The 26,680-nt window shown below is 44.3% G+C and overlaps 1 protein-coding gene across 1 annotated transcript; it reads right to left on the reverse strand.

Annotated features, from left to right (window-relative positions):
• Window positions 1–7,165: 7,165 nt before the first annotated feature.
• On the reverse strand, window positions 7,166–18,488 carry ST6GALNAC1 (ST6 N-acetylgalactosaminide alpha-2,6-sialyltransferase 1). The gene is made up of 7 exons (XM_066616028.1): window positions 18,326–18,488; window positions 16,139–16,310; window positions 14,104–14,242; window positions 12,606–12,700; window positions 11,302–11,391; window positions 8,747–8,846; window positions 7,166–7,808 (listed from the first exon to the last, which is right to left on the reverse strand). The coding sequence occupies exons 1-7, from the start codon at window positions 18,411–18,413 to the stop codon at window positions 7,638–7,640; spliced, it is 855 nt and encodes a 284-aa protein (XP_066472125.1). The 5' UTR covers window positions 18,414–18,488; the 3' UTR covers window positions 7,166–7,637.
• Between the last annotated feature and the right edge of the window lie 8,192 nt (window positions 18,489–26,680).

A 26,680-nucleotide genomic window follows, 5' to 3' on the forward strand; every position in this document is an offset into this window, starting at 1 on the left:
CTCCTCTGTCACACTCTGCCTATGTGTAGACCAGGTCTTAGTAAAGAACAAAATGCAAATCAGAAACTAACCATCTTCCTCCTCTTGCTTATTGTAACATTTTCAGAACTAGGCTAGAAGCACTAAACTGAGCGCTCCAAAACGCAATGTTCAGCCATGCCTGCGCCATGATTGTCAAGTGAATGTTCAGTCTGGAAAACAAAGAGGTGACACAGATCCACCACAGTCCACCCATTCAAGAGCCACTGAGAGTAGACCTCAGCGAGACTGGACTCTGGAGATGTGACATGTGAGCTCTAAGATGCCTTCTGCAGTTCATGTCTGCCCATGAGTTGCTCTGCATGTTGAACGTTACTGAATGAGTCCTGGGAAATGGTTATGTTTGCCAGTTCAAATTAGGGAAAATTACACTTGGGAAGCAAGGAAACCTGTGCCACAGTTTGCTTTTTCCCACTTCCACACACGCCTACCGAAACGAAAGCTTGTGTTTTCTTGCAATTGTAACACAAGTGCATTGATACAAGAAGCACTTGACTGTAAGAAATCCTTGACTTGAGAGCCTGGATTTGAAGAAATCAAAACACTCAATGCATTTATCAAAACTGTACAGCATTACCTTGCAGTTGTGTCTGGTTAGGAACCAGAGCATGGATAAAAGTAAAAAATGGATGCATGTCAAAGCAGAGCCTTATTTAGCTTGCAAATTTTGGCCCACAGAAAGCATAAACAAAGCTGCAATCTTATAACGCTTTGTTGTGAGCAAGCCTCAATGAACACAATAGAACTTACTTCTGAGTAGATATGCATAGGCTTGTGTGCTACCTGTATAACATATGCAAATGCATATGAAACCTGAATAAACAAAAATAAAAGAAAAACATAAGAATGTGGATGAACGTCATGGAAGGTTGGATGAAATTGAAAGAGAAAAGAACATGGATGAAATGTGGTTATAACTGTAAAGAGCAAAGAAAGAGCAAAGCAATGAAAGTCAAGGTACTGCTGTATCTGTTACTGAGGGTTCACAGTAGCTACAAGTGTGCACCTTGTTCAGACTTCCTCCTTTGCTTTTACTTTTAGAATGACTTTTAGCCAACTTGCTTGCTTGCCTGCCTGCTTTGCCTCTCTGCTATCCTCTGGTTCTGTTCCAGTTGCTATCTTTGCCACTGGTTCTTAACGCTTTGTCCCCTCATTTCTTAATGCCTCCCTTTGCCTTTCATCACATGCAGAACATGCTGCCTTGCTCTGGGAAATAGCTTTGGCACTCAGTGATGTTGTTCCTACTTCCAGCAGAGCTTCCCACACCTTGGGTCATGCAGCAGCACTTCAGATGGATTGTTTCTACCCTGCCTGTGTGTCACTGATTCACTTTGCTCTTCAGGCAAAGGAGGAACTGGACTGACTAATGATGGAATTGCGTTCAGGGAGCTTATTTGGTTTATCTGGTTATTTCAGCCTAATCTACTGTTCACCTTGCACAAAGAAGATGATGGTAGAGTTGACTCCAACAACCTTTATTGGCATCATACATAATAAATACATGATCATAAATATAACCCACAAATAAAATAAACACAGAAGCTACTGCATGGGAAATGCTCACACAAACATGCCAGTCAGGGCTGCCTTGGGCTGTTAGAAATTAAAACTTTTACAAGAAACTCGGCAACAAGCATCGTCGTTTCTTGCGAAAAGTCATGTAAAAGAAACGCTGCAAACAGATGGGGGGGCAGAATAGCTGGAGAGAACAAGAAAGTGAGTGACAGAGTCTGGCTCAATGCCACAGTGATGATGGTAGAGTTACACGTAAGAGCAATTTCTTGTTCTGTCACCAGTATTTAACTTTTCAACAGTTTGCTGTTTTCCTGCCAAAGAGAAAGGGACATTACCTGCAGGGGTGGGTAGGTCTCCTTGTGCACCACTGTGAACAGTTGCATCGTGAACAGTTCTATATGCCAATGTGTAAAAACGCCATACTCTGAGATGCCATGCTAATCATTCATTTTACCTTTGACCTCTATGGAATATAAAGGCAGCAAAACTAGCTGTACTGTATAACTAACTAATCTGGAAAGGACTGCATGTTTAAATATATGGCCAAGCATTCAGCCTTGTCTTAAAAGAAGAGAAAAAACTCTAAAATTGCTCTGAGCATTGTGTATGTGTATACAGGGGTGTGGCTTGTCATGGGTATTATTATTATTAACAGTATTTATATACCGCTTTTCAACTCAAAGTTCACAAAGCGGTTTACAGAGAAAAATCAAATAACTAAATGGCTCCCTGTCCCAAAAGGGCTCACAATCTAAAAAGATGAAAATGAATACCAGCAGACAGCCACTAGAACAGACAGTGCTGGGGTGAGGTGGGCCAGTTACTCTCCCCCTGCTAAAAAAAGGAGCACCCACTTGAAAAAGTGCCTCTTACCCAATTAGCAGGGGTAGTGACTTATCCATTCCTAAGACAGAAAGCCATGTCAAAAATGCACACACATCTATTGCTGCAGTTCTAGTTCCACTTATGGGGGTGGTTTCAACTTTTACAGGATAGTTTAAAGTAGGATGGATACCCCTCACACACTCCCATATGTAACATGTGTAAAACATGTGTAACATAAGCAACAACTGCTGTCATACTCCCTCCAGGTCTCTGGAAAACTTTTGTTCCTTACACAACCACAATACTTTTAACTTAGTGTGTGTGATAGTATCAATTCTGAGCAATGCAACTCTCTCAGTCCATGCTATTTTATGAATACTAATTATTTTTCATTTGTTAGGTTCTGTGTGCCTGTGGCACCTGCTTGCTCTGTTTTTCACACCAGTTCTTTCAACCAAAGGATATAGGACAGCAACCAATCACATGTCTGCTTGATCCTTGCCCATCCTGGTTAATTAAAGCATTAAGGTAGGGACTGGCTGGTTGGATGCTGGGTGTTTCAAATGCATTCCTGAAGAACGGATAGGGTCCAACATTGCTGACAGAGCAATTATTAGTCTGTTGGGGGGGGGAGGGACTTCTCTAGATCCTGCTGCCCTGGAAAACTACCAGCCAGTCTCTGATTTACCATTCTTGGGTAAGGTGAGCAGTGGGTAGCAGCAGGCTTACCTGGATGACACGGATTATCTTGATGCTTTTCAGTCTGGGTGTAGGCCTGTTTTGGGGGCTGAAACAGCTTTGATTGCTCTGTCGTTGATCTACGTAAGGAGTAAGACAAGAGGAGTGCATCTTTGCATCTCTCAGTTGGACCTCTCAGTGGTTTTTGATACCTTCTACCAGGGATGGAAAATTCAACAGGACTTGACTCGAGTCAAGTCTAGAGTCACTGCTTCCTGCGACTTGATTTGAAAAAGAATCATAATGGGGAGTACTTTCTAAGTCACCAAGTCATCCTTTAGTAACTCTAAACAGCCACGTGGAGGAAAGTGTGATTGCTACAAACCGCCTCCCCCCCCAACTTCCCTTTCTCTCCCTCCCTAGGGTTCTGCAGCCAATTGCAAGGCAAGAACTCCCTTGGGCTTCTCCTCTGCATCCAATTATCATCCCTCCATCCCTATCACAGACAGATCAAAAGCCCACTCCTGCCTCACCCCTCCTATTCATGGCAAGAGAAAAATATTAACCGTTCCCTGCCTCCCAGCTGAAACTCCCTACTGCTTGTCTGGCCTGAATGTTGGCCCCACAAGGTTTTTCATACTGCAAAAACAGTAAGCAAGCACACCTAGACACAGGCAGACTCAAGTCTGCATGCATGGGAACGAGTGCTGAGTCAGGGGCCCCTGCCTTGAGTATTTTTCAGAATCTTCCATGCACGTGATTCACAAGGCAAGTCACTGAGAAATATGCATTTTCATAACTCAAGGCTGATTCCAGATCCCATTCCTGCCTTCTACCTTCTAGACTGCCTAACAAGAGTGGGCTTAGTAGACTAGGTTACAGTGGTTTTGCTCTTACCTGTTGGATAGGTTACAGAAGATAACTACGGGAGGCTGCTGCTTTGCCCTTTGATCTCTGGCCTATGGGACCCACAAGGTTCTATCATGTCCCCAGTGCTATTTAACAACTACGTGAAGCCACTTAGAGAGGTCATTTGAAGTTTGGTGCCACCAACATGCAGATGACACCCATTCTAGCTCTCTTTTCCATCAGACCTCTGGAGGCTGTGGATGTTCTGAATTGTGTTTGACAATGGGACATGGGCTAATAAACTGAAACGCCATCCACGCAACACAGAGATTCTGTTAATCCGTAGAATAAGCAGATTCAGACTTGGGAGTACAGCCTGTTCTGGACAGGGTTGCATTCCCCTTAAAAGACTAGGTTTGCAGTCCAGTCATGCATCTGGACCTGGCTTTGACCCTGGCAAGTCAGGTGTCCACTATGGCCAGAAGTTTGTTTGCTCAGCTTTGGTTGGTGCACCAGCTTCGTCCATTTCTGAAAAAGGCAGATCAGCGTTCCATGCTTTAGTCGCATCACATTCAGAGTATTGCAACATGTGGTTTTGGCCTTGTAAATGATATGGAAACTTCAACTGGTTCAGAACGGAAGGGCATGGTACAAAATGTTTCGGATGAATAATAACACAACTTGCTACCTATTCATAGCATTATGTTTTTGGCTTTGCTGTCAAATCAAATTATGAACTAAAGAGGTGCTGCCACCTAATGGACCAGAACAGCACTGCAATTCTGCCAGGTGGACATGGAGGCCAGCTCATTAGCTTCCTTTGCCACACTGTTCATTAGCACTTTAGGGAGCAAGTTTAGTTCCCACCCTAATACGAGCATCATCTCCAAGTGCATGATCTTATTTTACTTGCTCCCATACAAACATATGGCTGCCATTCTCTCCTGTGAAGAAAAAGTGAAACACGGACATGTGGGGAAGCCTGTCTTCAAACTACTCCAAACAATCTTCCATCCTCCCTGCAATAGGCTCTTGCGGGGAGGAGATAGCAATGGAGCAATTCTCTGGGCCGAATCATTCTGCTTCTGCCTTCTTTTGCCCTCAATGTGCAAGAGTCGCTGGTGGAATCCGAGACCCATGATTTTAGCAAGGCTAGTGTAACTAACTATAGACCTTTTAAAAAATCCTGCACAATTTATAAATTGTAAGCTTAACTGACTTTTCCTATCCTTGAACAGCATAGTACTTGTTTGTTATGGTATACTGATAAGTGAGCCATCCTGCTAATTGTAAACTTAAGACCTACATGGCACTTTACTCTTGGGGTCCTAAAAGTCCAGAATCTTAGAGAGCCTACTGCAATTAATTCCAAACCGATCTTGTAGAACACAAGACAATACCAACTGACACAGAGTGAGGTCACATTTTGCTTTTTTGAACTGGGCATCTTTCCTCTTGAGTAGATAATGCCATCATGTTTCCAAGGCTAAATGTAACCAAGTGGGAAACCCAAAATCATAATTGCTCCATGAAGTGGTGCAAAGGAGACTTGGCATTTTAATCTACAAATAGATTTTAGATGGAACAGTTGCAGAAAGTAGATTGGATGCCTCACTGCATTACTGCTTTTTTGTTTGTTATAGTAGTAAAATGTATGCATTTATAGAATCTACAAATAGACCCAAGATATGGGGAAAGGGTTCTTGGCTCCGGCTGTGCAGGCAATTAATCTTTGTCCCTGTTTCTATGCCTCTGATTTTTCCTCAGATTTGTAGCTGACTTTGTTGCGATGGGAGATTTTCTATCACTTCAGGCTGTTGTGGGGGATAATCTCCTCTCCCCAACAGACAAGTGCAGGGGAGAAGGGGCCTCAGCAGAGGAACTTTTTGAATTCCCAAGAAGTTTTCAAGGTCCTATTCAGCTCTGAAGAATAAGAGCATGGAGATGGTCACCTAGCAACCTGGAGAAATGTGGCCTGGCCTGGATTCCAAAGGGAGAGAAACAATGGTTCCTTGCCACTCTACTAAGAAAGCTTAGGGGCCTTCTCCTGAGAGTAGGGATAGAGCACCAAGAATGGGAATACACATACAGGGAGCTTTCCCTCCCCCCCCCCCCCATTTTATAATGGGTGTTCCTAGGGAAATTTTGTGTGTGCCTTTCTCTCACACATCCCTCCCCCTTTCTTGGTTTCTTTCTGGCTTGACTCTCTCAGCTCCTGAACACATGTCTCAGGCTAGCGTTTCTACCTAGGTCTTCCTGCATTCTTTGCCAGCATTTTATTTCTCATCCACAAACACTACTTAGAATCCGTCTTGTCAGGAACCAGCCTGCCAGCAAGCATTACAAAGGCTGGCACCCAGGCTGAATCAAGAGACTCTATGCCAAGCCTGTTTTGAAGGCAAATTCTGTGGTGATGTGACATTAGGATATTAAAGTCCACAGAAGTAGTGCTGTACCAGGGAAGGCTATAGGCAACCAAGAGTGGGGGGAAGACAACTCAAACCGGCCAAGGCAGGGGGAAATCTCTGGCTGGACCTATCTGACTCAGAACGGTTGATACAGGATTTTCAGCCAATCACAGGCCAAGAATAGGGCCAGCTGGGTTCTAGAAGATTCTATAACGTAGAGAAAATTGAGGAAGTTCAAGTCTTATGAAATCTTCCAGACTGGCTGATGGAGTATCTTATTTTCCAGATTGTAAAGATGCAAATTCTGCTCTTCTGGGACTGGCATCCAACACATCCATCACTGGAGTCATAAAACCTTCTCACTTCTCTTGCTCCGGACCTCTCTCTAGATGGCTGAGAAATTTTGAGGGCCACTACAGTCACACAAAGTTGCAGTGACAGAATAAACATGTTAATAGATACTTTCAACTTAAATTTATTATTCAGTACAACTTTAAAACATTTAGGGTGCAATCCTATTCTGCGCTGGAACAGGCAAGCCAGGAGGCTAGCGCTATATCCAGTGCAGGATAGGGGCAATAAGCAGCTCAGCCAGAGGTAAGGGGAAGCTTTTCCCCTTACCCCTGGGTAAAGGACTGTTGGCCCCAATGGGTCTCCTCAGACTTGCGCCACCTCTGGAGGTGGCACAAGTCCGAGGAGAGCGGAGAGGCTTGAAGCCACTCTGTTCTCTCCGGGAACTGGGGTTGGGATCCGGCGTAACTGCCAGATCCCAGTCCCCCCTCCCACTCCCCGCCTGCCTGCCCCCGGGGCCACCCCCCACCTGTTCCTTGCAACATTTTAGTAGTTCAACCTGTTCAAAAAAATCCTACTACCTGTAAGAAGGGGAAGGAGCAGGGTTACCATAAGAGGCAGAGCACATGTTTTGAATGTGTAAGGTCTCAGGGAACAGGAATAGGAAGGTCCTTTCTTAAAACTTGGAAAAGAAGCTGCCAATCAGGGTAGCTTGTGCTGGGTTACATGACCCATAGTCTCAGTGTGAGTCAGCTTATTATATAAAAATGGATTATCAGGAAATATCTTCAACCCCACAAATATGTTCTCAAGTAGCGGAATCCTTTGTATGCAGTGGAATAAAATGATTCCTGCAAGAACTGCAATGTCTACATGCAAAGTCTGCCCATGAATGCAAAGTCTTTTGGATCATGGGTCACTCTTCAGCAAAAAAAATAATAAAAAAACATGGTTTGGATCCTGAAATCAACCACCTTCTAAAGTTTATGTTCCCAAACAAAGTTTCATTGTTCTATCTCTTCTGCTCTTTTGTCAAGACTTCTGGTAGAGTTTCATGATGGATGCATCGTGGAGTTGTTTCCATACCCTCCGTTCCAGATCAAAGTCATGATTGGTATAAAAGATTAAGCGCTTCCATGTCTTGTCATAATAGTGATCTGAATACTTTTGGTACCCATCAGTGATGAACCCATAAGCACTTACCTAAGGTAAAGTGGTAAAAAGAATCATCATTAGAGAAATCATAGGGAAAAGCATATATGTTGGCTGAAAAAGGAAACTTGGGGTCAAACTGGTTGCAAAATGGGAGACCCCTGCATCAGGAGATCTCCAGAAGGTCTGCGTTTATTTACTTCTAACTAAATTAGCATCCCCATGAGACTGCTTTGAAAGTTAGAGAAATGGTGCTCTGGAGGGTGTTTCTCCCTTCCCCTGTCATGTAACCTCCCCCTGCCCCCGGTTTTTCATTCTCAGCAGCACTTGTGGGAGAAGACAGGTACAGATGTTGTCTTTGACTTTTTCTCCCTCCATGGCTAATAGCAGCTTTGGGGGCAAGTGGCAAGTTAGACTAGAGAAAAGAAAGTTAACGCACTCTCTTCCAGAGCACCACTTCTGCATTCTTTCAAACCTGCTACGTAAAGACTTGAATTTCAAAAGTTACAAATAACAAAAGTGAGGGACAAGGCATGCAGAGCTTTGGTAGATTGTGGAGTTTTGACTTAATGTTGGAGAGAGAAGGGGCATACATTTGCCATTTACAGTATTAAAATGCTGCAGCTGGACTAAGCTATGCACAACAAAAAAATATGTACTCTTCAGTTTGCACGGTCCAGCTAAAAACTTTTTCCCCTTTCAAAATCTAGTACCATCTTTTGATCAATGAAGTACAGAATATGATACAAAGAACAACATTGGTGAGTGCGGGCAGGGAGACAAGGCTGGGAGCAGTATTCCCTCTAAGAGCTCCAGAGGAAGAAGTAATGGTGCTAGGTAAGCATTTCCTCCAGGTCTGATGCCTGGGACAAGTGCCTCACTGTGTCACCTAGCCCCTAGTTGTCTCCTAATTGTCACTTTCTCTCTAGTCACTTGTTTCCACTCAGAATGTTCCCTTCATATCCTGCGCAGCATCCCCAAGTCCTTACTTGGTCACAGAGATGGAGTGCAGTTAGTAGAAGAAAGGCACCTGTTGTGGGTCTATAGAGCCGCCAGTAGGATTTATCCAGAGATTTGGATCTTAGAAACCTGCAGTGGGACACAGAAATGCAGATGACATTCATGAGATACGATGTATAGATCTGAAAGCTGTTAACCCTTTTCTTTTACTCAAGGATTACCCATGGGATACAAGAGTAGTACCACCTGTGGTAGGTAAGGGAACTCTCTCCTGTTGAATGTTGGCTGAAACACTCTGGTTCGTTTCCTGGTAAAGATTAGTGAATTGCACTATCATCTCATAACCAGTTTGCAACTGCAATGGAATTCAGAAACATTTATGCAGTTCTTGGCTCCAGGATATCAAGTATTAGAACCAGCAGGTTCTAATTGGAAAGATCAAACACTGCACAAGGATGCCGTGTGCGCCTCTAGAGAAGTCTTTAGGGATTCTGATAAAACTACCTGGTACGTTAATAAATCCATTTTCCAAAACTTGTATCCCCTAAGGCAGGGGTGTCAAACATAAGGCCCAGGGGCCGGATACGGCCTGCGGAAGTTTTTTATCTGGCCCTCAGGCTCTCAGCTGCTGAGCAGTGCTGAGGTGTTACTGCTCAAAGGGCAGCCCACATGAAAATTGGGCTCTCCCACAACTTGAAATACAATCAAGATTTGTGTATTTTCTGTCATTAGCAGCTAATGAGTTCCTAAGTGAAAAAAATGCTTATTTTTGGTTATGACCTGATTAATGACATCATTTCCTGCCTAATGACATCACTTCCAGCCCTCAGCAGGCACCATGAATGCTGTTCGGCCCTTGGTATGAAACAAGTTTGACAGCCCTGCCCTAAGGTAATTGTGTGTGCATGCATGCTTTGTTTCAGTTCCAGAATCTGTTTCAAAGAAAGAAGTTATTAAACCCACTGTAGGAGATAGCATTTGCAGGATCAGTGGACAAGAGGAGGGTTACGCAACTCCTTTGCCTGCCAAAGATCTCCTGCAAGTATTGTTGTCCCCCCCCCCCCCATCACTTTGCTTGAGGAAAATATCCGGTTAGGAACCCTGGGTTTCCCTTGTAATATGTACCCCTGCTTTGTAGCAAGACAGAAAGCAGCAGATATTACTGAATTGCTTCCTTCTATTATGCTCAGTCCCAGATGTACCTATGATGAAATACTGTTGTCTGTACAAGCACATGCCACAAGCATAAACCAGAAAGTTTCTAAGGTGCCACTGCTGAGTTTCTGTCTTCCAACTATTATTACCCAATTCACACAAACGATATATGTTTTGAGAACTGGAATTGATCTGTACAGACTTTGCCATGTTATGTGTTTGAGTCATGCAACTACTTCACTATTCCTCCATCTTGCACAACACAGACCACTTCAGGTGCACCACTGTAAAGCTATCAGAAGTGGGTTCAAAAGGTGGTAAATATGAATTCAGTTGTGAGCTGGGCATGTGGTGAAGCACTAATGGATTTACTTCACCATGCGCTAGGGCTGTTGGCAGCTATACACCTTCCCACTTCTCATTCTCTCAAAGCTTTTCTAAACATCTCCATTTCTTCCCACACATGCCTATGGTTAACTGATGCAGCATGGGCGTATCACACGGGCAGTCTCGTTTCCCTTATTTTTGTGAAAGATGCAGTGGGAACTCTACTCAACTCTCTTCATGAGTAGCCCTCCACAAGTGGAGAAGAGAAGAAAGACAAGTGGTTCTTCAGCTGTCTCATAAGAATACAACATTACGTTGAACCGGACAGCTAGAGAGATGGGTTGGAGCTTGGATTGATATATTTCTCTCATCTATATTCCCACCTCGCCCTATAGTTCTTAACTTTCCAAAAGTTACTCTAGAACTCATAGTCTGTTTGTACCAGGTGCTGATGGGACTAACATAGCTACTTTGGATACTACAGTAGGGCATCCATTCATTCACTAAAACAATCTACTTTCCTTCAGATTTGCCAGGTACTACCACTGAACTCTGGAGACAAGCCTCAAGATAGGGGTAAATGAACTAGTTGGCAATGTTTTCTGAGCTGGCATGGAGATGAGCTGTGCCTAAAAGTTATTCCTGCTAGGGATGCTACTGTACTTAAACCAGACAAAAACAAAATCTGCCAAACAGTCATTTACATGTGTTGACTTATTTAAAAGTATCTCCAAATTTGGTAAGGCACCTTGTGATCCCTGGCTGCCATTTGAGTGGCAGCATGGTGACAAGAAATGTGTTGTGCATTTAATGGCTGCCAGTGCCAAGTGCCCTTCCCACTTTCTGATGCCATCCAAGAGTCACAGTGCCTGCTGCCATACGGGCCACTGCTGCTCAAATGAAAACCTTCCTCTTTGCTTAGGAGTGAGGCTGCCGCGCTGAAAGCAAGAGTCCTGTGCTTTTGCATCCACGACAATTCAGTGGTAGAAGATGTTTTGCCTCCCCAATATTGCCGCAATTATTAAACACACACAAGCTTATTATAGATACTGTGACTCCATAATGTCCCTTATCTTTGAGATTAAGCTTGCAAATTACTTACCTGTTTTTCATGTATCTGAGAAAATCTGGATGAATCACATAGTACTGATCCAAGTTGAAATTGTTATCAAATTTGTCCCGTGGTTTTGACCTAGGAAAGGAAACAAATACACTGAGCTCAAGCATAGGCAGTTCAGCTTCAAATTGCTTTGTCCAACCCTCCTGCAAGTAGACTGATGGTTCACCCGCTATCATTTAACAGCATGTGGAAAGCTGGAGCGTATCCTTGTGTGTATGTGAAAAACTAATTTGAAATTACCAAATCTTTCTAATGTGTCACATGCTTTGCTTGGCAGATTTCACCCGAGGCTACAAGACAGTGGTTTATATTCTCCCTTCCCCCCCAAAAAACAAGAGATGAGAAGATAATTTTAATTAGTGCCTTTAACTTTTGGTGATTATCAGAGTTGTCACAAGACCTTATTATATGAAGGGGAAAGTTACATATAGCTTAGGACAAGGGTTTTCAAACTTCCCACCACCGAGACCCACCTGTTCTACAGTGGAGGTTGCCACAATCCACCTCTTTCTCTGGCGCCAGGCCTCTACAGGCCTCATAAGGCACCTGCAGGCCTCTGGAAGCAACCAGAAGCCACTTTCACAAACCCAAAAGTAAACCAGAGGTGATTTTCCAGCTGCTTCTGGAGATCTGTGGAGGCCCAGTATGGCCTCCAACAGTGGGCTCCAATTTGGAGCCAACCAGTCGCAATGGCAAGTGGAAAGGTCCAACCCAGGACCTCACTGGACATCAGGTAAGCAACCCACAGTTTGAGGAATCCTGACTAAAGACTCTTTGAAGGCCCTATAATGAGTCCCAGTGAGAGAGCGGGTCCACAGTGACATATTAGGGAGAGCAGCCTGCACCCCAGTGGTCTGCTGTGACCTGTGACCACCACTGAAGCCACCAGCTTCCAGACTACACTTGCAAAAGTCAGAAACAGTAAGAGGAAGTAAGGACAGTAGTAACCACCACCACCCCCAGTCCCAGCCCTCTCAGTCACTTGAAAATTCAGGCTGTGAGCCAGGAGGAGCTGCCCTCTTCCCCCACCCTCCATGCCTGTGGTACCAGAGAGAGTGGAGAGAGAAGTGGGGAGAGGAGCAATTTAGGCCAGTTGTCTCAGAGTCTCTCCACTGTCCTACTTAGGGAGGAAGTTATGGGGAGAGGTAAAATTATGCTTATGGTGGGAGAGCAGCACCTGAACTTGGTCTGAGGTGCAAAGGAGGCTTGTGCTGGGGTTGGGGTTGAGCCTGGAAACATAGTTCCCAATAGGGTGAGGAATATATAGTCTATTTCACCCATAATACCTCAGATATCCCTTCTTGACTTCCGTGTTCAGCAGAAGAGCTTTCAGCCATTCATAATCTCTTTCCCCTTCCAGGAAATGAAGGTACTTAATCTCCTAGGAAACACACCATACATAGACTGGTAGGGGGCACAGCAGATGGAACATAAGCATTGCCAGATAGCATCTAACAAATGGGCATGATTGAACATACTCTGTGCAGGCTAAACAAAATCCACAGTCTGTGCCAGAACCATTTGAATATATTATGTAAATGATGCATGGTCATCTCCAGCTTTTCAGAGCTGTAGAACAGGGTCAAACCGAGAGAGGGGAGAAAATGGAATGCTCTACAAAATTTGGAGTGTGGATTTAAGAAACTGGAGATGATGGTCTGGACTAGGCTAAATCAACAGAAACAAGGAATTGCAGTTCCTTGGGCTTCTGCTGATGTAGGGGATGTGAGGACTAGCCAATGTTCTATACAAAAGTGGTGAAACCACAGCTTGTGAGCCATTATATTTGACATATAATGTGTGGCTCTTGGAAATATGTTGGCTGAGATCCTTTTTGCATCACAACTAATATAAAAGGTAAATAGAAGTTTCAAACTTTATAATTATTTACCACGTACAAACTGAGAGTCTACTGGATCAAAACATAAGTTTAATGTTTAAGGTGAGTAAAATATATTTAAGACTTTAAATGCCTCTTAAATATTGCAGCTCTCAAGCATCTCTCTTGTGGCTCTCAAACATATGAAGTTTATTGTATGTGGCTCTTATGTTAAGCACATTTAGCCACCCTTATTCTAGGACATAAAATTCAAACTACGGCAAAAGGCTCCTTTCTTCCCCTGCTTAATGCCACTGCATCATTGTCACTGTTTGAGGAATCACTGCTTAATTTCTAAAAATGTGAGCTGTGCTGGATCAGGCCAAAAGCCCATCAAACCCAGCATCAAACCATCAACAGCTGATAATTGTGGTGCATCAGCTGCCTCTGGGAAACCCACAAGCAGCAGTCAAAGAGAATCTGTACTGTGTTGGAATTCTAAAGACCAAACTAGAAGAGATGTTACAACAGTAGCATACCAAAGGCAAGGCAGGAGGTTCACCGGGGTGTCAAACATGCTACTGAGTGGCTGCTAGACTCTGCCTTGAGATCCCTGGGGGAGACCAGAGGCCAAGTCTACCCTTTGCTTCAAGTTGCCAGTACCCCTAGCCTCCACTGGGGGCTTCTCAAGGCAAAAGCCAGGTTCACCCCTGACTTTGAGCAGCCTGCCATGGGTTTTAAATACCCTAGGTACACCATTGTGTTACAGACCTCCCAAATCAGATTTCCTTGCATTTTAAGAGTTAGAAGTAGACATAGAGAAGTCCCAGAAATTAAACTGTGGTGGTAGAGTGGGAAGAGATATTCATCATTCCCTCTGCACTATTTTCCAGATTTACCATAAATTATATCCCATGTTTATGCCCAAAGATATTTAAAATGATATTGTAAGGAATCTGCCTTACCTTTCCCAATGGGATCTTTGCGAATCCATGATTTCTCAGTATCATAAGGGAGGACATTAAGGAGAAGGCTGTGAATCCATAGAAGGACGTTCTTGTTCCCACATCTTTCTCATAATCCTTGATCACAGCGCCACTCACCCTGGTTCAAGAAACCATATAGAATTCCAAGTTAACCAGAAAGGAACTCCAAACTGAATTTCACTATGCATTGCTGTGGTGGGTGAACTTCAGTTGATACAAAAATAACTGATTGAATTCTGCCATGTTTCTAAAAGTTGGACAGTTTCAAAACCTAAAAGCATATCATATTTTAATTGTTCTGATTTAATAGAAAATGGAAGCCCCAATTATGATCATTGCCTTTCTACAAATGCAGAAGTCTGAAGTATAATAAAACACTTTGATTCAGAAATTTAGATAATGTCCAAGTACACACGTGTGAGGTTATATACAAAGTCTGACAAGTGCTTCTGCACTGCTGGTATCTCCCAATGTTGGGGGCGGAGAGAAACTGTTGACAACATTTGCTCTGAAAAACATAGTTCTGAGCCCATCACTTTTATTTGGGACAGACAATTCTAAGTTTTCTAAACCCAGTTTACTGAGGGCCCAATCCTAAGCAACTTTCCAGTGCCAATGCAGCCTCAATGCAGTTCCAAGGCAAGTAAACAAATGTTCCCACACCTTGAGGAGGTCTCCGTGACTGTCCCCCCGCAGTAGAATGCAGCACCAGAATGCAGCTCCCATTGGCAAAGCTACATCAGGGTTGGAAAGTTGGATAGGATATGACCCTGAGTGTTTTATAAATATATAATATTTTTATATATATTATAATTTATACGTATATATATATAATACGTATAAAACCAAGCCAGGGTTTACAGATCTCCTTTCAAATTCCAAAGGATGATTAACCCAAACTTTCTTTCTATCTCTAGCTGTTTCTAATGAGTCTCAGTTTCATCTTTCAAAACGGGGTCATTCACTCAATCCATCAGAAATGATAATCCACAATAATAACACCTTTTGTTGCCTAAGTAAGCCGATTATATGGAAATTGTAAATATTTCACAAGCACCTAGTGTAAGGTGAGAATTTGATGGCTCCAAGACAGCACCTGCTTTCTGCCTAGGCAAACTGAAACTACCAACTTGAAAGGAAAAAGAAACCAGGCAAATCCTCCCCCCCCCCCCCCCGAGGATCTGGCTTAGGGTTCACATACACTTTATTAATGAGTTGTATTTATTAATACACCTGGATTACTGCGTCCAGTTCTGGTCGCCACATCTCAAAAAGGATATAGTGGAAATGGAAAAAGTGCAGAAGAGAGCAACCAAAATGATTACTGGGCTGGGGCACCTCCCTTACAAAGGAAGGCTACAGTGTTTGGGGCTCTTCAGTCTAGAAAAGAGGTGCCTGAGGTGAAACATGATTGAGACATACAAATTTTTGCAGGGGATGGATAGAGAGATGCTCTTTTCCCTCTCACATAGCACCACAACCAGGGGACACCTGTTAAAACTGAGTGTTGGGAAACTTTGGACAGAGAAAACAAAATATTACTTTACTCAGCATGTAATTGGTTGTGAAATTCCTTGCCACAGAAAGTGGTGATGGCATCTTGCCTAGATGCCTTTAAGAGGGATTGGACAAATTTATGGAGGAAAAGTCCATCTTGGGTTACAAGTCATAATAGGAATGTGCAAGCTCCTGATTTTAGGTTACCTCCGAATGCCAGATGCAGGGAAGAGCACCAGGAGGCAGGTTGTGTCTTGCTGTCTTGTGTGCTCCCTGAAGCATTTGGTGGGCCACTGTGAGATACAGGAAGCTGGACTAGATGGGCCTTTGACCTGCTCCAGCAGAGTTCTTCTTATGAGGGAGCATCAGCAAGTGCTCAAATGTCCATAACTCATACTTCCCACAATATTAACAGGAACTAGATGTGACCGAGGAGTGTGTCTCAAAGGAAAGGCTCCCAACATAGAAAGCACCGGTGGAGGTGGTGGGACAAGATGAAAGGAGCAGCTCCACTTACCGGAACACATAGTCATGGGAGTCAATCTCTTGGCCCATTCCAGAGTTGTTCAATATCCCCCCGTTTCCCACCACTGCACAGCTGATACATCGGGAAGTTTGGCTGCTGTTGTGTGCCAGAAGAAGTTTGTGGTAAGGTTTAGGAGGAAGCATGGTTATGACTTCTTTTACCACTAAAAATGACAAATGCATCATTATTCAGTATGAAGGGCTAACAGGAACACAAAACGCAAAGCTCTGGATTGGGAAGGAATGACAGCAGAACAAAGACAATGGGGACAGAATAGAACTGAAGTCTATCAAGTCTGCCATTCTGTCTTGGAGACAGGACATGAACCCAACAGTAGCTTATGCATGCAGTGAGACCACATGTGCAAACACAGTTGATGCAAAGATACTTCCTGCTAGGGCCTCTTAATAGATTTTGGCACCCAAAGCAGAAAACCAAACGGTGCCACTAGTGGCAAGAATACAGGTGGAGTCTCGGAATCCAGGGGATCCATTCTTGGACCCCCTATGGATACCAAAAATAATACGGAGGCTCCCACTGTAATGTCAAAGAAATAACAATTTGATGCCCTTGAAAGGCAGCCAAGATCTTCCACATGAGTTATGCTACCTCATAACAAGACTAGCTGCAGCCAGTGGTAACAGGAGCTGCTGGTGGAAATACCCCTCAAAAATCTGAGGACTCCGGACTCTCCTCATTCTGGGTTTCTTTAAAATTGCCCACTTTTCTGAAAATTCATTCTTATATATTAAACATTTAATACATTTACAGGTTGAGCCTCATTATTCCCATGGGTTCCATTCCAAGCACTCACATGGATGGTAAAAAACGCACTATAGCAAATCAATTTAAAAAACAAAGTTTCTTTGCTCTGGTGATTTAAAAACAGCCTTGCTGACCTTTTCGATGTAAGATAAGAGTCATTAAGAAGACAATCCATCCATCAGTCTCCTCCAAAAGCTTCACTCAGCCCCTCCATTCACCAATGCAAAGTGATCACCTTTCTTTCACTGCTCAGGGGGAAGGGAGGGGTCCCTTGGAGAGAGAAGGATTGTCAGCCAGTTGCCCTCTCTCTCGCTCATTAAGGAGGCTATTGTTAAAGGACTGTTCAGTTTTTTAAACTGATTTTAAAGGGATGCATTTTTCCCCTTCTCCAGGGATCAGCACATTCCTTCTCATTTGCAGTGGCCATTCCTGTTGAGTCAAATCCGTGTATAAAAAATCCATGTATAAATAGGTTTGGACCTGTATACATTTTATATCATTATTCATTTTTATACATTAAACTTTGTATATACCACCTGTCTGCTTTCAAAAAGGTAACTAATGTGATTCACTGCACAGGGTTTAGGCTACAGTGTTTGAAGCGCTTTGGTCTAGAAAACAGATGCCTAACTGGGAGACATACAAAATTATGCAGGGAATGGAAGAGTGGATAGAGGGATGCGCTTTTCCCTCTCACACAATATCAGAACTAGGGGACATTCACTAAAATTGAGTGTCGGGAGAGTTAGAATAGACAAAAAAAATATTTCTTTACCCAGCGTGTAATTAGTCTGTGGAACTCCTTGCCACAGAATGTGGTGATGGCCTCTGGCTTAGATGCGTTTAAAAGGGGATTGGACAGATTTCTGGAGGTAAAGGCCATCACAGGTTGCAAGATATGATGGACATGTACAGTCTGAGATTCGCTGGTCACTGGGTAGGAGGTTTTTTTTCTGTCATCCAAATTGGCCATGGATGGCAGTTTTTGCCTACCCCAGACTGGCAAGGGAGGGACAGTGCGTTCAGTAGCTTTCATTTTTTAAAAAATTATTGGTTTAATAAAGTGGCCAAAGTTAAACCCAAGCCACAGTCTGGGGTCTTCATTGTAGGGTGCAAAGGTAAATAGAATGCCAGATGCAGCGGAGTGACAGCAAGATGAAAATATCTTGTTCTCTTGTGTGCTCCCTGAGGCCACAGTGAGATGCAGGAAACTGGACTAGATGGGCCCTAGGCCTAATCCAGCAGGGCTCTTCTTATGTTCTTTATCACACTATAGGAGAGCAAGGAGCAGCTGTGGGACATTTCAAAAATTGGTAACCTACTCAATCCAAGACATGCAACTCTTTATTCCAGAAATAAAACCCTTTGCTCTTAGGCCCTCTCACTGTTGCTTTAGGTAGGACAGCTACTCACATGAGTAATTTAGCTCCATGAAACCAAAGGGTGGGGCAAAATGCTCCAGACGCTCCCACATCCTGTCACTGAAGTGACTCCTGTCCATGAAAACTGTAATGTTAGGCAGAAAAATATCCTTGAGCCAATCAGACTTGGCAGCCTTGACCCGCAGGGAATAGGAGCAGTTCTGGAAATACAGACAGGACAGGGGAAGAAGAGGGGAAATGAAGTTAGGACTACTAAATGAAATACAACTATTTGCTTTCTCAAATAGTTGCCCGATAACTAGTTCCCTGATCATACAACCGTTAATGTAACCGTTAATGTATTAATGTAATGTAATAATGTATGGACTGTTAATGTAGCTGATGGGATTGAGACTGCTTTCCAAATACGATCAGGTGCTGTAGCAAATATAAAAAATGTTAGGGTATTCCCAGCAGCCAGTTTTGTGGGCATCAAGGTTCTCCTACTCTATGTGTGTTTCTTTTTACTTGAAAATCCACAGAAACAACATCCTTCTCGTGATGACCTTTAGTTATAAACAAATAAGCTGAATCCTTTGAGAAAGCAGAACAGTCCAATTCCTGAAATTAGCATAGGGAGCTGAATGCAAGTTAAGGGCTTGGTAGAGTATCCGATGCTGCTTGATCCATGCTTCAATTGCTTCATAATATGAATGTAAAACCTACATGGTCCAGAATGCTAATTCACACTAGAAATGCATTTTCTCCATATTAGCAGCAACTTATTAGCTTATTGCATATTAGCCTGCAATATAAACATATAAGAGGCTCAAGGCCCAATCCTAAAGAGGGCATGCTGGCTCACCGCAAACATGCAATAAGGCATGTTTGTGGGCCCTAGCACCAGTACAGTGCCAGTGGAGCACTGGCTGGCACTGGGATAGCGCTGGTGGAGCATCAGAGCTCCACTGCTCGGCAGTCGCACAGACCGCCGGGCAGTGGAGAGGTAGGTGGGGATGTGGGGGAGAGGCATTCCAGGGTGGGGGAGAGGATGAGGGAGGGTGGGGAGAGGGTAGGGAGGAGGTATGCGGGTGGGAGGGAGCAGGCGGGACCAGGGGAGCTTTTCTCCACCAGATCCTGAGCCTCCATGAGACCTGATTCTCCTTGCTTGCTGTTTGCCAAGAGAGGAAAAAGGGGGGAAGGGGGGAAGGGGGAAAAAAGCTCTCATTGGCACCAATGGGAGCTTTTTTCCCTTGGCGAACAAGGGAAAAAAAGGGGGGGGTATGATTGGGAATAATCTCAAACCAGAGCAGGTGTTTAAACACTGCTGCAGCCCATAATTAAGCCATATGCCAAGGCGTTAACCAAAGCAAGGTAAGATAAAATGGGTGGGAACCAAATCCACCCTTTGCTTATGATCACCCACCACAATGGTCCCACAGTAAATTCTTCTGTTTTATTTGGTTTTATCTCAGCTGTAGAAAAGTGAATTGCCTCAAATCAAGTCTGTAATTATGATATACAGAAGATACAGAAATGCAGGTATTTTGGAGGATCCATGACAAGGTCATGCTGCATCTACTTACTGATTGTGGGGTTGAATTATCCAGATGATACTGCTCTTCAAACACCCAATGGGGCTCTGATTTGAAGTCAGATGCTTTCAGCCTTTTTGCTTGGGTTGCAGCTGGAATTGTACGTGTGACTCCTGGAGCCCCAGGCGCAGATATATTGTGATCTACACTGATGGAAGAGGACTTGACTTTGGGAGAAAGCTTCGGAGCATGAGCAGTAGAAGTCAGCCAATGCTTTTTAGTCATGTTTACGTTCCTGACTTTTTCTTTCTTGGTTTGCTTTGTAATGGATGATGGTGCCACAGTATTGTCTTTAGCTTGAATTTCAGTGTGTATGGACTTTGATTCCTCTATAACTTGTTTTTTATTGGCTGCTGATAATGCAAGCCCATCCATGCTTTGCTTCTCAGTGAATGCTGGCGGGCCTCTGTCCACAGTGTGCTTTCCTTGGGCAGGCAGGTTAGTTCTGGTTGTCAATTTCTTAATAGCATCTTTCTCTAGTAAGGAGCTGCCTTGCCCCAGAATCACCTTTGTCGGCTGCAGTGTCCCTTGGTTGGCCAGTTCAGCTATTGGAGTAGAATTTTGGATCTTCTCTTGTGGCACTTTGGTGGCACGACCAAAATAAGGAAATTGCCTAGAAGCAGTTCAAGAAGACAGTTACATCCAATATTCTTTCATATTGGAAATACCTTTGTATAAAGGGTTTGCTGAACAGTTTCTTACACTCAACAAAACCTAGTAGCTATGAGATAAGATTCACTCCATCCACTCTGGTCTAAGTGGATTCTACAAGTAATACATCTGGAGGGAGCATATTGTGCAATATTATGATCACCCAGAGCAGGTTTGTGAAAAAAATAGAGAATTTTTATAATTAAAGAAAAAAAATCAATCCTGAACTTAGGGCACAATCCAGAGGCACACTTGGGCCGGCGCAGGTCCCTTGCATCAGCCTCTGCGCTGATGGAGGCAGCGAGCCTTGTGTTGGCAGACACAAGGCTCTGGGGTGGGCGGGGACGAGGCATTCTGGGGCGGGGAGAGGGTGGGTGGGCCCAGGGGTGGGCGGGTGGGGAGCTGGAGGCAGGGCTGGGATCCAGGACTTATGCTGGATCCCAACCTCCGTTCCCGGGGAGTTCAGAGTGGCTTCAAGTCACTCCACTCTCCTCTGACTTGTGCCATCAGGAGGTGGTGCAAGTCCAAGGAGACCCATAGGGGCCAGCCTGCCTTACCCAGAGGTAAGGGGAAACTTTTCTGTTTTGGTCCATGCTATATCCATGCTGGATACAGCGCAAGCCTCTTGCTTGCCTGTTCCAGCGCAGGGTAGGATTGCGCCATTAGAGAACAATCCTAAGTGCTCGTTGGGCCGGCACAAGTCCCTTGCGCTGGCCCAGGAGGGTTGCAAATATGCCATAAAGCATGTTTGTGCCTCTGTGGGAGTAAGCCACGCCAGTGCACAGAGGTGTGCTGGCCTACTGAGGCCAAATCCAGCCTCCACAGCAGCAAGGAACGGTAAGTCCTTGCCGGCTGAGCTCGGCCAGTGCAGAGGTTGGAGGAGGTGGGTGGAGGGCGGGGAGGAGGCAGGAGGGAGGTGTTTTGGGGTGGGGGAGGACTGGCGATGGGTGGGCCCATGGGCAGGCGTGCAGGAAGCAGGAGGCAGGGCCAGGACCAGCAGTTATGCAGGATCCTAGCTCCCATTCCTGAGCAGCACAGAGCAGCCCCTGGTTGCTCCACTCTGCTCAGATCTGTGCCACCTTGTCAGGTGGCGAAGATTTGAGCAGCCCCATTGGGGCTGCTGTAGCACTCCTTGGGGTAAGGGGAAAAGTTTCCCCTTACCCCTGACTGAGCCACAGTCGGCCCCAAACTTGCGCAGGATTCAGCGCAGGCCTGCTGGCCTGCTTGTTCCAGCACAAGTTAGGAATGTGCTGTTAGTTAAAACTGGATAGTAGATCTGATATAAAAACATTCTGAGTTTCTTTTTATAGAAGGTCAGGATTGTATCACGATCACTCCTGGCTCTTTCCAGTTACAATTAACCATTCCTTGTTCAATTAACTATTGTGATATCTTGAAACAACTGAATAATCCAGTGTACTGATAACTCCTTTTTTCTTCCCTTCTCCAGTTTGGAATCCTGGACTTTCAAAAGTGCAAGTAAATATTCTATGGGTATAGCAGCTGAGATAAGCTCATCCTTCACACAAGTCTGATACAGATCAACAGAGCGATCCTGTGGGGTGCATCAGCACAAAGTGGGAGAGGGAAGCATTTCTAGTATGCACGTGCTGTCTTATTGAAGCACTGGATTTAGTCACTGAACCACAAAAGCAGTCTATTACTGTCTAGGATAATCCATGCAATTATACAGAACTGTTTGCTGCATTGGGCTCCAGCCAGAAAATAATCTGTAATGACTAAAACAAATCCCAGAGGCTTGTTGCTGTTGTTTTAATTTAAAAAAAAAAAAATGATCCAACAAAACAATACGTATGTGTGTTAAGCCTTCTCCAGCAGCTGTGGCTTTGAAAAAGCAGCCAGAGCACACAATGTGACCATTTGGAACCATCAAAACACAGTAGAACATATTGCAGGTGCTTGTGATGTGCTGACGTGCTGCTGGTCCTCCTCTTGGTAATCATTTCAGGCCATTATCCGAGAAATGGTACTCTCAAGTCATAAGCCTACCAACATCATGAAAATGATGCTTTCTTGTAGATGTACCTATCTTGATGACATTATAAGAATTTAGTTTTAGAGGGCAGAAAATACCACCCATGACAATTACACACACCCCAATAGCTACAAGAGAGATTTACAGAACCCAAGATGTGAGAAATAGGCAGTGGCATAGCTAAGGGGGTGCAAGGGGTAGCGGTTGCACCGGGCAACAAGCTTTAGGGGGGCAACAAGCTGAGCTTGACACCAGTGGCCAAAATTGTGAAAAAATTTGGTATGTACAAATAACACCATCATCTTATATATCATTGGAAAGATAATTTAAAGCTGAATGCAATGAAATAAACCTCATTTGAATATCGGTATTCTATCAAAAGTTATGGCCAATTAATCAGAAAATGAAAACGCAACTGCCTTATGGAACAAAAAGTGGATTTTTAAACTCAAAACTGATTCATGAGACTGATTGTTCTGAGAGCCAATGAGATGTTGTTAAGATACAGCATGAAACCAATAAGGAGTTAATATGTGTCAGCTCTCATTTCCATGTATCATAACACAGCTACTCCTACTAACTGCTGAAGAGGCACTTTTTCAAGTGGTGCTCCTTTTATATTTAGCAGGGGGAAAATAACCATCCATCTTCACCCCAGCACAGTGTCTCAGACCAATAAGGGGCACGCTTTTTATTTATTTACTTAATTAAATTTGATTTTGTCATGGAGGGGGGCTACAAAATCTTCTTTGATCCCAGGTAGTATATAGACGTTTTAGCTATGCCACTGGCTGGGAAGAGGTGGCAGATCAAGTGTGTGGTGAACTGCTCAGGGGAGGAAGCAGGTTTTCCCCCAATTTGCACTTTTTAAAAAGCCTGAGTGTGAGGTCACTTCCGGTTGTGACATCACTTCCGGGGCATCATTTTGAGCTCTGCACCGGGCTACATGTTCATTAGCTACGCCACTGGAAATAGGTCCCCTCATCATGTAACAATGTCTGACATTTGTCAAAAAGAATCAATGGAAAATTGAGAATGACTGCTGGGTCTATTGGCCAGCCCTGACTGATTAGAACAGCAAATACCATTCATTCTGCTCTTATACTGCAAAGTTTTACTTCACACCTAACTTTTGTCTTAGGTCCCCCCCCCCTAATTTAGCTTAGACAACCCTGAGTGGATCTATGGCCTCATGTCAACATACTCATCACCAAATGGTTGCCAAACTCCACTGCCAACAGCTGCAATAGTAGAATAGGATTGCAAATAATGGTAGGCAGGCCCATCAAAGCTTGTGCACTGCTTCGAGCAGCCCAATTCTGTCTACATATGTATGCTTTCCACATATGGATTTCCACATATGTATGCTGTCGCTTGCTCCTTGATAGGGTGAGCAAGGATGGTAAGGTGCAGAAGTCTGGAGCCCACCCCCTTCCATGGAGCTCCAGTGCCACCTCTTTTCTCCATGCTTGCCCTGTTTCAAACAGGAAGAGGGCAGCAAGTTTGAAGGAAAGTGGAGAGGAGGGACACAGAGTGGTACAGCATTGAATTTTGAAAGGCATAAGGAGAGAAAGAGAAAGTTTGGCAAATAAGAGAGCAGAGGGTGTGACAGCAGGGGAGAGCAGAAAGATGGTGGGGAGCCTGTGGGGGCCCAGAGAAGACTAGGGTGTACAGCCAAAGCACCCCTCCAAAGTCTGAGTCTTTCATGGAATTTACCTCATTAGGTAAATAGCCCTGGCTGCTGATCAAACAACAAGTCTTAGAACAAAATGGCAGTGGCATCACTTCTGCCACCCACTAGAGGTTAGATGTGACCCTGTTTAAGATAGTAAGAGTAAGCCATACTAAGCTTGGTATAACCAACCAGTCCACTAGCAAATGCACATTAAACCCTCCCCAAGCCTTCAGAATGATCCAGATTACCTCGGATTTTTCTCTTCAAAAAAAGTCTTGAAAGACTGACTTTTGAATTGTGGATGTCAGCTTTTATTGGAAGAACAAGAGCTTCCTTCTAAGAATAGGAATACTGTACTTAGAACAGGAAAAATGTCAGTGGCAACTGATGCAGCCTTCCTAAAGTGTTAGTGTTCCAAACTCCACCCACCTGGCCACCCAGCTCTGCCCACCAAAGATGCTCTGCATCAAGGTCAAACTACACATACACAGAAATGTGTGTGTAAGAGGCATGTTTACAACTGGAAGAGCCTCTTCTGTAATCAACCAGAGCTGCAGGGCACAATTCTTATTGAGACTGTAGTATGCAGGAAGGTGGAAATAAACATTTTCCCTTTGCTCCTGTTTCCTTAGAATCCTCCCAAGTTGCCACTATGGGGCAATTTCTGGTGACACAATGCCACAAAGTTAACTTCCCCAACCCATTGGTCCTTATCAGATCAGGCCCTGGTGGCTGTTTTGTCAAGATGCAGGACATAAGGTACTTCTGTTTGTAGCATACATATGAGCTTATCCAACTTTAACACCAGGGTGGATTTTTCAAAATCACTTTCACCCTGATACCTGTTGATGAGCTTAAAACTCTCTCAGACATTTACCTACCGAAAGAGGAGATCCTCTTCCCTCGCAAAGTCCCCTGCCAAACTCACAATGAGTGGCTAAGGGCGCAATTCAAACTCTCCCTTGCGCTGGTCCAGGAGGGTCGCAGACATGCTATAAAGCATGTTTGCACCTCCTCTAGAGTCGGATGGGCGGGCACACGGATGCAGCCTGCACGCTGATTTCACGAGGGAGCCTTGCATCGGCTGAGCTGAGCTGACACAAGACTCTGGAGAGGGCAGGAGGAGACAGGAGGGAGGTGTTCCAGGACGGAGGGACAAAGGCAGCAGGAGGTGGGGCTGGGAACCGGAAGATATGCCGGATCCTAGCCCCCATTCCCAAACAGTGCAGAGTGGCTGCAAGCCATTCCACTCTCCTCGGACTTATGCCACCTCTGGAGGTGGCACAAGTTCGAGGAGACCCATTGGTGCTGCGTTGGCTTACCCAGGCCAGGGGTAAGGGGAAGAGTTTCCCCTTACCTCCTGCTGAGCCACTTTGGGCCCTGTCTTGCGCTGGATACAGCACAGGCCTCCTGGCCTGCCTATTCCAGCGCAAGATAGGATTGCGCTGTAAGTGGATTTCCTCACCTCCACACATTCATTCTTTATCAGCCTTCATGACTATCAACTCTTCTCACATTTAAGGGTCAAACTAGATGATGTTGATCCTGGAATTTGTTGCTTTTTAAACAAATAGTGCAGGGTTGAGTGTATGAAAGTCACATTATTGCCACTGCACTACTCTCTGCTAGTTTTGGAACCACATGCTACAATAAATATAAAGACAACAGAAGTCTCTCTCTCTCCCTCCCCACCCTATTTATTTGAAGAGACAAAAATTCAAGGGTCACAAATGCATATTTGTGTGCTCAATCTATCCTTTGCTATTTTGAGTACACCATTAACATTATTCCTCGAGGTTCTTTAGAAAACTGACACTCCCCCCCATCCGAGCAGGAGGTTCCATTCTCTTTAGTGCTTTAGTTTTGACTATAAATTCATTTCCGTAACTTATGAGCCATGGAGCTGTTGTTTCTATTTTTCCTGCTTATTGTTTTCTTATGGTGTGTTGGCACATTTTATCCATTCAGTCATGATCAACTCCTGGTAAGAGCTCTCCATGCTACCCTGTCAAGCGCAACTTCTTTCGATTGTTCGATGTTCATCTTTGTAGCGTACAAAGATGTGCAAAAGTATAAACAGATTTCCATTTTAGCTATTATGCTTGAGTATGGCAGAGTGCTTAAATGTAAAATGATCTCAAAAACTAACTGCACTTTAAATTACCTCTTATCTCTTTTAAGAACTGTGTCACATTCAGTCACAGTGGCTAAAAGAGAGACTCTTCCCCTCACCCGCCTTGTATCACTTTTGGAAAGTTAAGGGTGAGAACACAGACACCTCATACTAGAAAAGCACTGTCTATGAAACATACATCCCTCCCCCCCACACACAGTGTGGGCACCTTGCCTGCAAACAAACATATGGCTGGATCCAGGCAACTCTACTTCCCTCAAGCATTAACCTTATTGTAGGCCAGGCCTGTACAATACAAGGCTCAAAGGGCAGTTTCCAGTGTCTCCCTGACTAAGCTCCCTTGGGACGAATGTCAA

Source organism: Tiliqua scincoides, chromosome 2 (genome assembly GCF_035046505.1).
Source record: "Tiliqua scincoides isolate rTilSci1 chromosome 2, rTilSci1.hap2, whole genome shotgun sequence".
Lineage (NCBI taxonomy): Eukaryota > Metazoa > Chordata > Lepidosauria > Squamata > Scincidae > Tiliqua > Tiliqua scincoides.

What these genes read in the sequence shown, in the direction of transcription:
- ST6GALNAC1 (XM_066616028.1), bottom strand. Translation starts at nt 18,413, where the DNA reads ATGGACAGGAGTCACTTCAGTGACAGGATGTGGGAGCGTCTGGAGCAT. An exon ending in CATGGAGCTAAATTACTCAT is followed by an intron (nt 16,311 to 18,325) that starts GTGAGTAGCTGT and finishes TGTCATTTTTAG; the next exon opens with TGGTAAAAGAAGTCATAACC. An exon ending in CAAAGATCCCATTGGGAAAG is followed by an intron (nt 12,701 to 14,103) that starts GTAAGGCAGATT and finishes TGTGTTTCCTAG; the next exon opens with GAGATTAAGTACCTTCATTT.